Source organism: Narcine bancroftii, chromosome 1 (assembly GCF_036971445.1).
Source record: "Narcine bancroftii isolate sNarBan1 chromosome 1, sNarBan1.hap1, whole genome shotgun sequence".
Classification (NCBI taxonomy): Eukaryota; Metazoa; Chordata; class Chondrichthyes; order Torpediniformes; family Narcinidae; genus Narcine; species Narcine bancroftii.
In genome coordinates this window covers 467,450,067-467,468,546 of record NC_091469.1, presented here as the reverse complement: position 1 = coordinate 467,468,546, position 18,480 = coordinate 467,450,067, and the positions used below count along the sequence as shown (strand labels likewise).

The 18,480-nt window shown below is 39.1% G+C and overlaps 1 protein-coding gene across 7 annotated transcripts in view; it reads right to left on the bottom strand.

Moving 5' to 3' along the window:
• Positions 1-18,480, bottom strand: part of LOC138751857 (disco-interacting protein 2 homolog C) — a 661,234-nt gene that overhangs the window by 162,211 nt on the left and 480,543 nt on the right. For 4 of the 7 annotated variants that reach the window (XM_069914709.1, XM_069914705.1, XM_069914708.1 and 1 more), the window contains 2 exons: positions 18,011-18,121; positions 9,949-10,023 (listed from right to left, as the gene is read on the bottom strand). In XM_069914709.1, the coding sequence (XP_069770810.1) occupies positions 9,949-10,023; positions 18,011-18,121 (186 nt within the window). The remainder of the gene's footprint in view (positions 1-9,948; positions 10,024-18,010; positions 18,122-18,480) is intronic. The other 3 variants (XM_069914707.1, XM_069914710.1, XM_069914711.1) reach the window with 1 other exon arrangement.

The window sequence follows — 18,480 nt, the reverse complement described above, 5'->3', positions numbered from 1 at the left end:
CACCCTTGTAAAGTCGGTCCCCACTGTGACATATCCATTCATGCAGGGGTGGGGTGGGGGGGGGGCACAGCCAGGTGGTCCGGGTGGTACATTGATCTGTTTTATGAAATCTGGCATTGTGGACTCCTGGATTATGAAAGTACCATGATGTATCCAAGATCTTCAATGAGCAGATGTCCTGTTACTCCAATAACAGAAAGCAAAGCCTTCTGACTTCAGAAGACTATAAGGAAGAAATTAGGAAGAGGTTTCAATCTATTTTACTACATTCACTCATGCTCAGGAATAGAGATGGTAGGTACATTCAAGGAGGGATGTAATCTCCCTAATTACTATGAAGTCAATTAACTCTACTTTGATGCAATGCATTCAATTCACTCACTACTAGACCTGGGTCTCCAGGTTAGGACTGCAAGCCTCTGTGGTTCTTCACTCAGTTGGTTATTCTGCAGACCACAGCCTATTCCTCTAACAAATAAATTAATTCTTAACTGAATATTGCTATCACATCCTCCCTTTCATGCAGGCAATATATTTCTGCCATTGTTTGACCTGGTTATGTTACTGGGCGGCACGATTAACATGATGCTATTACAGCGCTGGCAAATCGGTTCAAATCCAGCTGCGTCTGCGTGGCTTTTCCCACCCTCCCAAACATATAGGGTTGTTGGTTAATTTGGTTGTAATTGGGTGACATGGGTTTAAATGACCGGAATCAGCTTCTACGTTTGAATTTTTTTTTTAAATTGCTGACAATTCAGGGAAGTACTGTGAAATCCATATCCATACACATTAGTATGCTGAGCTAAGTAGTTTCTAGCAGACAGTGTTTACATTGTGGCAAAACCACATGTATGAGGGAAGTTAGGTAATGAGTTGAGAGGATAGCCACACCAGGAAGATCCCACTCCAAAACACCCAAAAGAGGGCAATTCACTGAGGTACGTGTCTTTTGGAGATGCACTTAATAGGAAGGAATCTGATAAACCATTTCATTCCCCAAAATGAGAATTAACTTGGGCAAACTTGAATTCAATCTGACTGAGACTAATAAGAATTGTGAACAAATATTCAGATACTTTGGGTATGCCGTCTATCATGGATGAACATTAAGAAAACGATGAGCCTAAAATTATCACAAATTGCAGGAACTTTGCTCCAACTATTTTGCGTTTCATGCAGTTTAATATATTTCTAACATGTACAAGAACTGCATCCACCAATGTAATTATTTGGTTGAATCAGACTGATTAACTACTGAATAATCTCAATGCAATCAAGGTCTTCATTACCACATTTTTAGATTCAGGAGGCAGATTTCACAATCTTATTCGTGATGAGTTTCCTTCTTCCTACTAATTTGAACATGATTAAAGGACCTTCTCCTTGTAAAACCGAAAGGTGAATGCACTTTAAAGCAAATTACAGACAAGTTGTCAAGAACATTATACCTTCAACTTATTTTAAAGAAAGAATTGTTTGCTTTGTGTACCCTTCCTATTAAGTTGGAAACTTCTGTTGTTCTACGTATTTTTTTAAGCCAAGCAGTTTGGCATTTTACAACTTGATCCCTATATGGAGGAATGTGTTTTAATAGAACTTATCCTGAGACCTTAATCTTTCACTGTATATACTGATAATCAAGAAAGGAATTGTACATCCAAACTTGTTTAAAACAGTGAAAAGATTCTATAGGCTCAATATTATTTCCTCTCTAAAGGTAGCTCAATATCCTTTCAACAGAGCAGAGAAAGTCTAAGTGACTAAACCAAGGAACGAAACAACACAGGAGCACTTGCTTTATTATCTGAATTAGACTTGGCTTTGTGGGTGAAGACTTGTGTCAAGTGCTGAGTAGTGTTGGTTTGTGATTCATATCAATGATCTGGATGTTTAAGAGGTAAATTGAATCAGCAAGTTTGCCAATGACATTAAGAACAGAGGTGTAGTGGACAGTGACAAAGGTCTTCAAAGCTTGCAGTGGGATCTGGATCAGCTGGTAAATTGGGCTGCAAAATGGCAGATGGAATTTAAGGCGGAAAATTGTGAGGCATTGCACTTTGGGAGCACTAACCTGGGTAGGACATATATGGTAAATAGATGCATAATTCCATTAAAGTAGTATTACATGTCGATTGAGTCATAAAGAAATTTTTTGGCACACTGGCCTTCTTAAATCAAATTATTGAGAACAGGAATTGGGTATTCTGTGGTGATGTTGTACAAGACAATAATAAGACCAAATTTGGAGTATTATATACAGTCTTGGTCACCAAAGTATAGGAAAGATATCAATAAGATTGAAAGAGTGTAGAGAGTATTTATGAGGATGTTGTTGGAACTTGAGAAACCAAGTTACAGGGAAAGGTTAAACAGGTTAGGACTTATTTCCTGGAACGAAGAAGATTGTGGGGAGATTTGATGTAAGTGTACAAATTATGAGGGGTTTAGATAGGGTAAATGCTTCCACTGAGGTTTGGTGAGACAGGAACTGGAGGACGGATTTAGAGTGAAAGGTGAAATGTTCAAGGCAGTTGTTCTCAACCTTTTTCTTTCCACTCACATACCACTTTAAGTATTCCCTATGCCATTGGTGCTCTGTGATTAGTAAGGGATTTCTTAACATGGTATGTGGTTGAAAAAAAAGTTTGAAAAATACTGTTTTAATCGTACCTGATTGACTCATTATGAGCACGGTTTCATAACTCCAAAGGAAATGGGCCAATGACAATTTTTATCAAGCAAAATATTTCAGTAACAATTGGGTCTAGAGCAGTGTTTCACAACCTTCCCTTCCCATTCACACATCACCTTAAGCAATCCCTTACTAATCACAGAGCACCAATGGCATAGGGATTACTTAAAGTGGTATGTGAATGGAAAGAAAAAGGTTGAGAATCACTGGTTTAAGGGAACATTGGGAGGAACTTCTTCACTCAGGGGGTGGTGAGAGTGTGGAAGGAGCTGCCAGTGGAGGTGAGGGATGTGGGGTTCAATTTTGACATTTTAGAGAAGATTGGATAGGTACAAGGATTGGAGGGATATGGAAGGTACAGGTTGCTGGGGCCAGGTGGAATAAATAGTTTGGTACAGAGGATCAAAGAGTTCAATTGTTCTATCTGCTCCTTCCCAAACAAATTAAAAACTAGTCCTGCCATCTTTTTATCTGAACCTTCCTGAAAATGCTGCCACTCCAAATATTGATCAAATTTTCCTTTGAGAAATGCAGTGATCTTCCCTAACTGTTGCCTGGCTTAATGCAGTCCATCTTTCAATACACTTGCATCGCACATTTCTTATAACCCATGTTAAATCTCTGCTCCAGTGGAAATAGTCATACAATCTCAAGTCTCTTGTTTTGAACAGTTTTCCATCTCTGCCATTGTCTTGTGGAATCTGTGCAGTCCATGTTCTCCGCAGTTTCAATATTCTTTTGTAGAAAGGTTATAGAATTGCCTGGCTTGTTAAGACTACTTTAAACACTGGCTTGAGCAATTACATTACTTTTTCAGAGCAAAATGGAGTGCAGCTGAATGTTAATAAAAGCAAAGACATTTCAGAAGGGTTCAGACGGACAAGATACTTAAAGCAGCACATTAAATGCATAATCCTATAAATTAAAACTATTGCAATGCCAGAGGTACAGGAGGTTAGTATTAAAATGTAATCATGAATCCACATGTAGTCTAAGATGGTACATTCTGTCCAATTTTAATTACAGAATGTTAGTGTACCATGTAATGAGAATTTATATACATTGTTATACCAGGTGCTGTGACTTAGTCTGAGAATGGTTGCCTTCAATAAATTTTGATCTGTCTAACCTGAGTGATGGTACTTGCAGCAACAGGACACCTGATACTTTGGATATAAGGATCCACTGCAAAAAAATAAAGTTTTAAATAAAAAAAAACATGAAATGTTGGATTTACACACCTGGTCAGACAGTATCTTGTTTTCTCACTTTCCCAATGAGTCCTCAACCTGAAATGTTAATTTTTTTTCTCTCTCTCTCCCTAGATGGAGTGTTCTGGCCCATTTTATTTCAGATTTGGAAAACCTGCCGTTCTGCAGATTTTCAGGTAATTACATCATTTCAACGATTATAAAACACAATGCCTGGTTAAATGACCATGATTTGTGCACGAAGGTTGATTTACAGGAATCTGAAGGCGATCCCTACCGGGACGTTGAGTATGGCATTTACTGAAGAGACGAGAAGACCAAGAATTAATTCACAACAGGTCAAGTTTATTGTTGTGCATGTATGCGAACATTTAACAGATGGCATGCTACTGATGTGTGCATTGGTTAATCATTTTATTTCAGAAAGGAGAAGCAATGTAACTGGGTGCACCTTTTGGTATGCCGTATGATGCTTTGTTGTCTCAAACATTACTATTTAACAAGAACGGCTCCTTTCAATGAAGAGTGTACTACTGTTATTCTGTCCAACTAAATGATGGTTCTTACAATAATAGTGAAAAAGATTCAGAGCCACGAAACCCATAGGATGTTGAGATTATACAGGAGCTGCTATATGGATTCATGATGACAAGCTTTTTTTACATTTCCATAAACAAAAGGAACTATTCATTCTCAATGGAAGAAATAACAGTGATTTAATTGCAGGAATCACATTTCTGAAGAGTTGTATTTCCGGAGTCTGAGAATCAAGACCAAGGGCCAATGTACTGGGATATCAGGGCAGAAAGCAGTACACAGGCTTCTTCCACTTTGACCCTTAAGGTTGCAAGGCAGTGGCCATAGGAGTGAAATTCAAATTGCTGGGCTTGCAATATACTGCGACTTCCTGTTATCAAGCAGCCTTCTATTGCTGTTATGAGGGTGAATGGTAAGAACAGGTTAATTAGGTGGCAGGAGTTGGAAAAAATCTGTTTGGGTGGGATTTAGGCTATTAATGACAAGAAACGTAAACACCAACTTGGATTGCTTCAACTCTCTCGTTTTATTACATTCATAAATCCCAAAGTACATTGGTTCTATTGATTTTGCTGTAAATCATTTTATTTCCCTGAACCTCTGGTTCATCAATGACTTGGAAAGACGTGCATTTTCCATTTCTTTGTGGTTTTTACCACATTCAATTGCATTCTTCCTATCTCTGCATTCTGTCATTCTGCATCTTTCTGAAGTATCTCGTCATAATCTGAATTGTTTGCATTCCTTTAGGATTTATGGAGATTGTGCTCTCTGTGCTGAGATCTAAGTTAAGTTCTTATACTGAGATCAACATTACAATGAGCAACTGCCTCTTTTTCTGCATTTCAGCCACAGGTTCCAAATTACAGCAAATCTTTCAGCTACGTAATTACATTACACTATAAAAGATACATGAGAGATCTTGCTGAATATAATCTCAAAGTGCATTTATATATCTGCAGATATTCATTATCTAGACAGTCACTCTTAAAATAAGGTTTTAAAATTCAGACATACAGCACCGTAACAGGCCATTTTGGCCCACAAGTCTGAGCCACCCAATTAACCTACACCCTTGGTACGTTTCGAATGGTGGAAGGAAACTGGAGCCCCCAGGGAAAACCTACGCAGACACAGGGAGAATGTACAAACTCCTTACAGACAACCATGGGCTTTGAACCCAGGTCCCAATTGCTGGCGCTGTGAAGGCGTTGAACTTACCACTACGCCAACTGTGCCGCTCTAAATCTCCTTAATTTGCTTAACCAAACGAAACTAAATAAAATGGCAGGAACTGGAATCTGTATATTCTGGAAGAACTCAAGTCAGTCAAGTAGCATCTGTGGAAAGAGAAACCCACTGGAACATTAACTGGTTTCTCCTTTCATTGGTGCCTGAAAAAATTCAGAATTTCACCTCTGTCCCTCAACTACTTCTACAGAGGCACCGCTGAAAGTATCCTGTCTGAATGCATCAATATGTGGAATGCAAGCTGCTCAACACAAGACCACAAGAAACTGTGGTGAGTTGTGAACACGGCTGAGACCATTACACATACCCCCTCCCCTATATCTGCACTTTCGTTCTACCTCTGAAAGGGTGTAGCCGATATAATTAAAGACTCATCTCACCCTATCAACACCCATCCTCCTCCTATCGGGAAGAAGATTCATGGAATCTTGACTGTGTGGTTTCAGAATTTGCTTGGATGTACAAAGCACAGAGTAGTAGTGGACGGAAAGTTTTCTCCCTGGAGGTCAGTGACTGGTGGAGTTCCATAGGAATTGACTTTGTTTTGGAAGCCTCAAATCTGTTCCCAATTTCTTTTATAAATAACCTGCATGAAGAAGCGGAAGGATGGGAAGTTTGTGGATTATATAAAATTTTGTCGGAGGATACAATATGATAAGGACAGGCAGAGGTTGGGCAGAAAAGTGGCAGATGGGAGTTCCATCTGGATAAGTGTGAGGTGATAAATTTTGGAAGGAGAAACCAGAAGGCTGGTTAAAGTGTTAATGGTCAGATACATAACAGTGTGGGAGATCAGAGGGACCTTGGGGTTTTAATCCATACATCCTCAAGGTGTCCGCACAGGCTTTTAGGATAGCTAAGAAGGCCCATGGGATGCAGGGCTTCATTAGTAGGGAATTAAGTTTCAGACTTGAGAGGTCATATCTCTAGTGAAACCATACTTTGAATATTGTGTTCAGTTTTGGTCACCTCATTATAGGAAGGATGTGGAAGCTGTGGAGAGGGTGCAGAGGAGATTCACCAGGATGTTGCCTGCATTGGAAAACAAGTCTTAATGAGGCAAAGTTAGCAGAACTAGGACTTTTCTCTTTAGAGCAAAGAAGGATGAGAGGTGACTTAATAGAGGTCGACAAGATTATGAGAGGCATAGATAAGGTTCACAGCCAGCATTTTTTCCACAGGGGAGTAGGAAATGCCAGAGGACAATATGTTCAAAGTGAAGGGGGTGAGGGAAGTTTAGGGGAGATATCAGGGGTATGTTTTTTTACCCAGAGTTGTGGGTGACTGGAATGCCTTGTCAGGGGTGGGAGAGGAGGCTGAAACAGAAGGGGCATTTTAGAGACTCTTTGACAGATGGATGAAAGAAAAATAGAGGGTTACAAGGTAGGAAGGATTTAGGATTTTTTTTGGTAGGAATACACAGAGGGCCAAAGGGCCTGTACTGTGCTGTAATGTTCTATGTTCTATGAGTTGAGATGATGCATCTCCAGATTCAAGGACAGTTTATTTCCCATTATACAGACTACTGAATGAACCTCACATCAGCAAAATTATGTTGCCTTGGCTCTCTCTAGGCCCTTTTACACTTGTGTCCCACTAAATTGGCTGTTCAACATCCCAGGATAGGAATGGTGTTTTTGCTGTTCACACTTCACTACTCTTAACTGGGACAATGCACACATTCACACTTGCAAGGAGCCATCCCCAGAGTTAGGACTGTTCTACTTTCTACCAGTGACGTCATGACACATCTAACAATGGTGGACCTGCCCTAAATCTTGATTAATGTATTATGATCTTATATTTGAACAAAATTAATCATGCCTAATTATTACATAATTAAGCTTTAAGTACAGCACAGAATGAGCCCTTCAGTCTCTGTTGTTGTGGTGCCAACCTATATAAACCTTTATAAGGGACCATGGGAAAGAGCTAGCAATCAATAGCAATAGCGAACAAATTTTATACAGCGTGGGAAAGTTGGTAGTGCTATTGCGCACAATTTATAAAGACCATGGGAAAAAGCGAATGTGGACCTGCCCTCCCAGAATTCTGTGTGGCAGAGAAAGGGCTGTTTGTACGGCTGCATGCATGGAGCTCTCATGGAGGAGTTCATCTGCTGCACAGAATTCTGGGAGGGCAAATCTGCCATCACTTTTTCCCACGGTCTTTGTGGTGGTACACCACCGGCCTACTGCAGGGGGAAACCTCTGTACCTGCAGGAGTGTAAGGGGACAGGACAACACCTGGCCGGCTGTCAATCAGTTAGCTTGAATGGATCAAGCCCCACCCGGTCGGGTATCAATCACCCTCTGGGATATAAGCCTGCGCCGGCCTCCCAAGGCCTCACTCAGAGTTGCTGCAGCCACAGCCAGCCTGGCTCTGTGGAAGTCATTGTAGATTAAAGCCTGTTGTACAGTCTTTATCTTTGTGTGTATCTGATTCTGGCTAACAGTGCACCACAGTCTTCATAAATTTTGCTTGATAGAACTACCAACTTCCCCACACTGTTTATAAATTGTCCACTATTGCTATTTATTGGTGGCACTTTCCTCTCTCTCTCCCACTGTGACTTTTCCATGGTAAAGTTTATACCTTCATTTTAATCTTTTCTTCCTTCACGATCCTGCAGTCAAATTTATATCCTAGAATGCAATTGCCCATTCTACACTTGTCTGATTGCAGATGTCGGAATTGCACTAGGGGTTGAGGCCGTCTATCCCCAGCGTGAGATGACATTATACCACACTGGCATTAAGAAGATTTTTGTTTCACACTGGATCCTTTTTAGGCGAATTGGCTGTTAATTCCTGGGACCACTTGCAAGTGTGAAAGGGGCTACTGTAACTCTAATTCTGCACCCAGTACTGTGTCTTTTGCAACTGCTGTAATATATGAGTTGATCAGCTGGACTGCTCACAAAATTAACTTTCTCAATGAACTTTAGCATACAAGACAATAAACTTCAACTTTGTTGACAGTAAAAAGTGTATCACTTTATCTATTCTATCAAAACAGATTTAAACATCTCTTGAATAAAGGGTGGCACAGTTAGTATGACTTTGTTACAGGTTTGAATTCAGCGCTGTCTATAAGGAGTTGCTACATTCTACCTGTATCTGCGTGGGTTTTCCCTGGGGCTCCAGTTTCATCCATCATTTGAAATGTACCGGGGGTTGCAGATTGATTGGGCGTAATTGGGCAGCATGGGCTTGTGGGCTGAAATGGCCGGTTACCAGTTCCCTCCAAGCTGTGTGTGTTCTGTACTGTACTATAGTTAATCATACTTGTATTATATACAGTTTTATGCCACAAAATGATCTTGAAACAATTTCAAGTTTACATTTGCACAAGCATTCAGTGCGCACATACTTTTGTCACAGGAAATAAATTTGCACAACATAAGATGTTTGCACATTGACTACTAAAAATTAGAGGGAACATTGTCTGTTACCATGCTGTAAGTCTAAATTTAAAAAAAACCCTTTCAATTTTCTCTGCCTGAATGAATATTATTCCAATTTCTCTAGTCCCTCCATGCAATGGAAGTTCCTCATGAAAAATCCCTAATAATTTGGAAACAATTACCATTAGATTATTAGCCCTAGAAATATTCAGTTTAGGCCTGCCTCAAAAAAATCCAATAGCAAATCGGCTTATCTGCAGTCCCCACACCACCAGCTGAGGATCAAAAAAGATGCTCTCATCTTCCTGAATTGTTTCTTCATCCACTGAGTTCAACACTTTCATTTCAGAACCACTTCCGGAATAGAGTAACAACATCGTCTTCTGGAAGACTGGAAGAACGCAGCGGGACGTTTTGGGTCAAAACTCCTGCTGAAGCTGCTCAACCCATTGAGTTCATCAAGCAGATTGCCTTTTGCTCTAGATCCCATCCTTTTAAATCTCTTGTGTCTCCAGAACCACTCCACTGTTCTGATAAGGTCAGTAGGTTAAAACCAGAACCTCACTTGTTGGAACGTGACAACGTGTGATATATTTGGTTTTCATTTGTAATTTAGAAAACATTTAAATCATATTTTAAATCATGAGAAAGAGACATTCTACATTGCAAAATACTGGAACAGTTTTTGTGGCTAAGGTACTTTCCTTCGCAAAATATTGAAGTATTTTTGTTCCAACAAAACAAGATATGAACATGTCAATTAGCTGCACGATGTTTGATTTAAATAATTTGCTAATAATTGAAAAACAAAGTGTGACATGACAGACAAGAAATGTGCACACACATACCATTTTTATTATTAAAGCTAGTAGATCTCCCATGGTGTTGCTCACGGTGAGTCGAAGGAAACGCTGTTTTATCTCCTGTAATGCACAATAAATTATCAGGGCCACTGACTCATGGTGACTGAATACATTAAATTGTGGGTTTCATTACACTGTTCTGTGGAAGTATTTATCGAGCTTGGATCAAATTCTCTAAGAATGAGTGTATGTGTGCACCAAGAAGGTTAAAATGCATTGCAAGTTAAAGGCTGTTTGCCTCTTTTCTTCTTTTTATACAACATAAACCAGTAGATTGGAAGATTCATGTTCAAGGTCTGTGTGTTGGGTAGTTGATAGGGTTTCATGTTTTGGGTCAACATCAGAAAGCCTTTATTGAACTGTTTTAGTTGCATATTGGGAAGGGTGAAGTGAAATAAGACTGGGAGAGAAGCTGAAGAAAACAGAGGACAAGAAGGGAGCTGTGACAAATGATCTTGGAGTTTGAGGCCAGAGATGGCACAATCAAAAGTGGGTTATGAGGTCTGGAAGCAAATAATTTAGGTGCGCAACTGAGCTCACTTGGCCACTTCAGTACTTGAATAGTGCTGGGATTGAGGATGGGCAAGAGAATCTTTATCCAAGACCTCTGGGAATAAAATTGAACATGTGAGGAATTATGGGAAAAATGGAAAGGTGATGCCAGTGCAAGGAAGAAGAGATGTATCATTGCTCAGGACAAAGGATCTTTTTTAAAGGGAGTAAAAAATGTAAATACTAAGTCAAGTGTGAATTTTAATCAATTTGGTCTTCCCCACTTCAATGCCATTTTGAAGATCTTGCATTTCTGCATCCCAGCCCACTGTGAAAGCCAAGGTCTCAACATGTTCAGAATGTGCTCAATATTTGAATCAGTGGCCTTGATGACTGCTTTACAATGGCACAATTGTATCCACTTTGGATTACAGAGTCAAGCAGAATGATGGAACAAAAGCTTCTGATTGTCATCACTGAGTCTTATTTCAGGATGCCCTGGTTTCTAATCTCCCATTTCTTGCACCAAGCCCAGCAACAGGTGACAATTTGGATAAGCAAGATCACATTATCAATGTGATGCTGATTTTTGGATCATCTGACTGCAGCAGTTCAGTCACTCTTTTCTTCCGGTATTCACAAGAGAGTGATCATGGACCAGTGAAAGGGTCGAACTCTGAACTCACTCACCTGCTGTTTTCACCATGCCACATACATGCTTTCATTCAGATGCCAGTTTGCCAGTGGAGTTGATGCTCTAACTACTCCCACTGACAACATCACAACCAAAGAGGCAAGATGATAGGAGCAGAATCAAGCCATTTAACCCATCGAGTCTCCCCCACCATTCGAATCATGGGTTGTCATTTCAACACCTTTTCCCCATCTTCTCTCCATAACCATTGGCACCTTCACTGATCAAGAATCTATCAACCTCTCTCTGTGGCCATGAGTCCCACAAGTTCACCACCCCTCTGGCTGAAGATTTTTTTCCCCATCTCTGTTCCAAAGGGCCATTCTTTTATTCTGAGTTTGTGCCTACTTGTCCTTGACTTTCACGCTACTGGAAACATCTCCACATTCACTCTATCCAGCTCTTTCAGTATTCAGTAGGTTTCAGTTAGATCCCCCCTCATCTTTTTAAACTCCAGTGAGTAAACGCCAAGTAGCCATCAAACACTTGTACATTTTTATGCCCTGAACAAACCAAAATCCTTGTCTCTCTATTGAGCTGCCAATCACCTGATATCATCTTTAACATTCATAAATCTCTTCTTCCTTACACCACTAATGGAATGAAGATTAATCAACACCTTGTGGGAAAGAAGAATTAACAAATAAAAATCAGTTGAAAAAAAAGAACAAGACAAAGTAAATATGGGAGCACAATGGAAACTGAGTTTGGCCTGGGTGGTGGGAACAGATACACGCATGAAGCAGTATTTTGTGTTGAAAGATATGAGTATCAACATTGAATGTCAGAACAATTCCTTTAAAGTGATACATAGAATACATACAACTTAAATTATCCCATTTCTATGTGGATTTTGATCCATTTTTTGAAAAGTGTAAAATTTTTGAAGCCTCACTGATTCATATATTTTGGGAAAGTCGTAAATTAGAAAGATATTGGCAGAATATTTTAAATTCTTTATCATCTATTTTTAAGCTTAAATTAGATCACTGCCCTTTAACTGCACTATTTGGTTTTTCATGTGAAATGGATAAACTTTTATCAGCATCTCAAGAGAAAGTTTTAGTTTTTTTGTACGTTGATAACCAGAAATGAAATGGACGGAGGAACTCTCACCAACTCATGCACGGTGGCCACGTGATGTAATGACAGATTTAAGTTTAGAGAAAATTAGGTACAGTATTAAAGATTTTTAAAAAGTTTCAGTTTGAAAAGGAATGAAGCCCATTTATTGAAATATTTTCATAACTGCCACTTTTAGAGGATTTGAATGCTCCAGGGGTGATCCGTCCGTCTTCTGGAGGTCACGACTTGATCCATCTTCATATTTTTTTGGTAACCTTGTTAAAGGGAGGGGCTAGATTAGTATTAGTTTTGGGTTTTTCTTTCTTTTAGATAATGTGTTGGTTTGATTATAATTATCCTGTATAATATACCTTTTTTTAGATCTTATTATAATGTGATTTATAATAGAGACAAAGGAGGAAAAACCCAACACCCAACCCCAACCAACCAATTTTCCCCTGCAACTGCTGCAATCATGTCTGCCTGTCCCGCATCGGACTTGTCAGCCACAAACGAGCCTGCAGCTGACGTGGACATTACCCCTCCATAAATCTTCGTCCGCGAAGCCAAGCCAAAGAAAGAAGAAGATTTAATTGATTTATATGTATAATTATTTTAATTGATAATCACGTTTGATAATAGGGATGGAATTTAAAATATGTATTTACTTTAATTTTGTAACGTATATGTTATTATTTTGCCTTCCTTTATAAATAATTTGTTTTTAGATTGTTATGTTAAACTCAATAAAATATTTTGAAAAGAAAGAAAGAATAATTGCAATAAACTTTATTTGCAAATAATGGGCAGAGGTGTAGTTTTGAACCTATATAATACTTGGGTAGCTGGAGAAATTTTGGTAACACATGAATGTTGAAATTGGAAAAAGGTTGTTCAACCAATCCAGATTGTTCAGGCTCCCAGGTCTCCTTCAGAGGTCAATTTCCAATGCTTTTCACCACCCAGTATCTCCACTCTTCTTTAAATCACTGGGGCATCCTTTTCTCTTGAATTTTCTCTAAAATTCTCCACTTAATTTTAATATTAATCTGCAATCTAAAATTAGTTAATGGAAACCTCCATTTATATCCAGGTCATCTAGATTTTTATTCCCAAATTTGGAAGAATCCATGAACAGCAAAAAAATCATTAAAAGCTCATCCTACAAGGCTTCCAATTCTTTCAATGTTTACTGATCTATACATTTTCCTGACACATGTTCCATTGAGTATACTTTTGAGGCAGTTTTTTTCCCTTCATTTCTCCTTCTGAAACATCTTTTGAGGAATGGAGGTCTTGAAAATCTCTAGCTTTTGTTGCTTCTCTCCTGAAGCTATTCACAATTTGTGTGTGCATCGACTGAGAGCATATTGACTGAGCCCATCAAGAGCACTCAGATTGTCTGGGTAGCGGTGACAGTAGAAGACTACAGAGGGCCAGGCAAAACAGGAGGAGTGCATTGAAGCAGCTTACATCATTAAATAAGCTGTAATAATAAAAGCAAAATTGTGAGAGTTGCTCACGGCAATTGGTAAACACATACAGCAAGTAAAAAAGGCTTCTGTTCGGGGACTAACACAGGATGTGCAATTGTTAAAAGGATTCTATGCTACAATTAAAAATAAATTCTTGAAATCATCTTACATTAAATAAGTTAATAAGGCATTTGTAACATCATTATGCCTATGGGACTTTAGCAATATGTGGATAACAGATGGTGTGTACTTGTGGTCCTGTCTTCGAAGGATCAGTTGTTTAACAAGTGGGAGATTCATTTTTCACAAATAACAGAATGTAGTCATAATATCGCAAAGCAAAAGAGTAACACCACAGCAGCTAGTTTCTTTCCACATTTTCACAGCAAGTGCAAATCAGAACTATCTATTATCATTCTCTTCATGCAAACAGTCTAAAATCAAGTAAACAAATGCCTGCCTCAAATGAAAAACAATGCTCAGGATAAAAAATGCTCTAATTTTGAATGCTACAACTTGGAACGGAGAAATAGTTTTTAAAAAAAGTACTATCTGTGTTAAAAATCTGGAGCCTCAGGATCTATATTTTGTTACAAACTATTACCTGAGTTGGTATTGTGATTCAAACCAATTTTATTTTAAGATACTTTTCTTTCAGCATTAATTAGTCATGTCAAAATCCCAGGTTGCAGGACATGTTCTTGATCTCCTCTAACACGCCCCCATTTTCTGCCAATCACTGCATAATTCACAGGCTAATGTCCTTGGCCACCTTTTAAACACCCACTCATTTCAGCTAATTAAGAGAGTCAGTGAGACAAGATAGTGGAGAGCACAGGGAGAAATTTCTCCCAAAATGATGCACAAAATGAGAAAAGTTCTCCTCCCCATGTCCAAATTCCACGCCCCTGCCTGCTCCATACAGGAACAAGTATTTATACAATTACTTACTGAAACCCTTTTATGAGATGCAGGGACTCAGTCTGAAAACATCGGCCTCAGGTATTCCCTCCCAACATACCTTGGTCTCACACAGCAAGAATGGCCACTTGGCTACTTTCGTGACTAATGTAAGACCAAGCTTTCAGACGTACTAACAGGCTATACCTGGAATAAATAATTTTTACATTTATAAAGAGCAAACAAATAAAAGAGGAATCTCCCCTTTTAACACTACATTAGAATATGCTCCATCCACAAACAAAATGTTGCCATATGCAGAACTTTATTATGCTACCTTTAATTATGTAATCCTAGCTGGAAGTGTTGGTTGATGTTAACTTCTATGGAAGTTCATTTCCATTACACATACGGAGAAAGGTTAACCAAAATAGTACTGGAGTGTGGTGACTTTTTGTGAGTTGCTCCTTGCACACATTCATTAGAATTGCTTACTTCTCCCATAGCTCTTCTCCAACATTATCAAGATCCCTAAAATGCACAACTAAATTTAATTTCAAGGCTGCCAATCCTCAACCCATCAGACAGTTTATTTTGTTATAACACCCTTGAACAGACCTTCCTTTGGTATAAGATGATGCCTTGTGCTGTTAAGCGAGATACCTTTCTCTTTAATGCTATAGCCTGCACTTTGTTGCAACACATGTATTATTCTTGGATTACGATGCACAGACTGACTTGCCTGAAGAGCATAAAAAACAAAGGCTTTTCAATGCATCTCAGTACACGTGACAATAAATGTTATAGTTGGTTCATTATAGAACGTAATGGGCACTGCACAGGCCCTTCACCCCATGATGTTGTGCTGATCTATATAAATCTACTCCACAACAATCTAACCCTTCCCTACCTCACACCCCAAACCCTCTATTTTTTCTTACAACCATGTGCCTGAGCCTTTTAAAAACCCACTACTCTCTGTGGAACAAAACCTCCACCTCAGACAACTCCCCTAAACTTTCCTCCACTCACCTTAAATAGATGTCCTTTGGCGTTTGCTATTGTTGCCCCAGAAGAAGGTGTTGGCTGTCCACCCTATCTGAGCCTCTTATAATCTTTTCCACTAGTGTCACCTCTCATCCTTCGTTGCTCAAAAGAAAAAAACCTATAGCACGGTCATAAAGTTCTCTTATCTTGGTAAATCTCCTCTGAACCCTCTCTAAACCTTCCACATCTTTCCTGTAATGAGGTGACCAGAATTGAATGCAATTCTCCAAATATGATCTCACTATAGTTTTCTGAACCTGCAAAATTACCTTACGGCAGAACGCCACTTGTCACCAAACTCCAAGCAGGATACTACCACCCTCTACTTGGTGCAGGAAAGCTAATTTCAAATCCAAACTCCATATCCACCACTCATCAATGTCTTTTGTCGCCTCCTTGAAAAATCCAACTGGGCCCATGTGGCATGACCTGCCCCTCACAAAGCTATGCTGACCACCCTGGAGAAGACTTTGCTTCACCAAATGCTGGAATGTTCTGGTCCCTATGGATCCTCCCCAAGAGGTTGCCCGCCTATATAGAGAACTTATCCCTGTTCAAACACTGATCTTAAAATAAATTGTCTATTAAATTAGTCTAGATGGAGCAAATATCACATGCTTTTTGATAGTTCTACAGTACGAATTGTCCACAACTATCCTAGATGCCATTTCCTCTTTCCCATGTCTTTAAGAATAGGGACTATTAGAAGAACTCTTATTTCCAGTTGAATAGCCTGGCTGAGAGCTCCAAAATGCTTCCCTGAACTTCTGTCAGGAACCGGATGTAATAATGCTTCAGTTTGATCAGGAGGCATAAATTAATCATAATTCTGTTCCTGTCTTTTGGTCTTAAAATTTTAAGTATTTTTTAACTCTTCTTTTAGATTAAAAAAAGTGATTACATTAAAATCTCTAAAGCAAAATATTTAATATAACACAGAAAGTGTCACAAAATTCCTAAAGTGCAGAGGGTGTAGTTTATTTAAAAGGCTAATATGGTTAGTGAATACTTCATTGGTAAATTCCTTTTATAATCTGGACACTAAAGGTGCTAATTTAATGCAATGCAATATCATCTCATCTAACCAATAACTGACAATATCCATAGAAATTTTCCTCATGGTTTACCTAATTCAAATTTATTCAGTTAAGACTGCAGGTTTGCAAAGAATGGATGATTCAATTCTTCAGGAACGGAATCTCAGTCAGATTAACTTTCTAATAAAGAGTCCACAGGTGAACTTCTCAATTTTTTCCCACCCACGGAAACTGACTGGTCTGCTGTTTCACGCTTTTCATATTTTAAATTTAAATTTTACACATACAGCACAATAACGGGCTCTTTCAGCCATCAAGCGCGCGTTGCCATATTACACCCAATTAATCTACAACCTCCCCCTCTCCAGCATGCTTTGAAGGGTGGGAGGAAACCAAAGCACCGGGAGGAAGCCCACGCAGACACGGGGAGAACGTCCAAAATCCTTACATGCACAGCTAGATTTGAACCCTGGCCACTGGCTCTGTTACAGTGTTGCGCTAATCGTACCGTCCATATTTTTCTTTAGACTTCCAACAGCTGTATTTTTATTCCCCCCCCCTCCCCCACCCACACCTAAGGATGGGATTGAGTCAAATTCATTTCATGGAGAAGAAAATCACCCCCAGAATCAAGAGATTTAACTTTTGCGATGGATGGTAAATCTGTCAGTGGTCTTGGAAAAAGATATCAGTAATATCGCCGAGAGGGAACGATTGGAAGACCCAACTAAGCCGCTGAGGCAAACCAATGTCACTGGATCTGGTGGAAGCAGTCTGATCTCAACATGTTGGCCTTTCTGGTTTCAGTTTGTGGACAGCTATAACTTCTCATTTCTGTTTTGATTTTACATTTCACGCTTCAACAGTTTCTCCTCTTCAGCCATCATCCCTGATTTCATGCCTTGTTGATTTTCATACATCTTCCAGCAATTGTCATTACTCTCAGCAGAATCTCTTTGTCTTCTGGTGAATCAGTTATTCTTTCTTTCCTCCTAACTTCCTGAACACCACCCCTTCATTTGATCAATTCAACTTAATAGATGCTTTGTTTTTATTCTTCTCTAATTCTGACAAGGAATCCATACTCAAAAGGTTAAGCAGTTTATTTTTTCCCTTGCAGGTATTTTTAATCAATTCACCTGCCTACAATTTTGGTAAACAAGAGGGGTAGGAGCAATGGTGACGTCAAAAGTGACTTAGTCCAGATCACTTCATTGGTTGGAAGTGACACGCTAGTGAATAGTGACTGAGATAATTTTAAAAAAATCTGAGCTTCTATTGTGAAGATTAAAGAATTAGTTAGAATCACAGAGATTTACAAGGAAAAAAAAACTTACCTTTCTTGTAAGGGGCACTTCAATTGGAACAGGAACGACCTCCGCCAAGAGGCAACCATAAAAAGCGACCATAAAAGCAGCAGGATCATTGTTCGGAAAAACAAGAGCTACCTGAAGGCAAGCAATAAATGGAGCTTTAAAAATATTGCAAAAGAGGAAGATCCACAATGTAGACACGTCTGGTACGAAATTATCGATTTCTCCCACGTAACCAACCACATGCTTGTGATGAGAAAATGACTTGGAAAGTATTTGTACAGAAATATATTCAAAAATGGGAGAGCTGAACTGAAATTCTCCTGAGTTTTATTGTTTGGGGTCAAGGGATATGATTAATGCTCAAATGATTTTTTTTTAAGTGGTATTAACTGATAATTGTTGGTCAGATACCAGAGAACAAGATTCCATACCCAACATGGGAAAATTATTCTCAGCCCAGCTCAGCCCAAAGTCAACCTCCTATTTTTGGC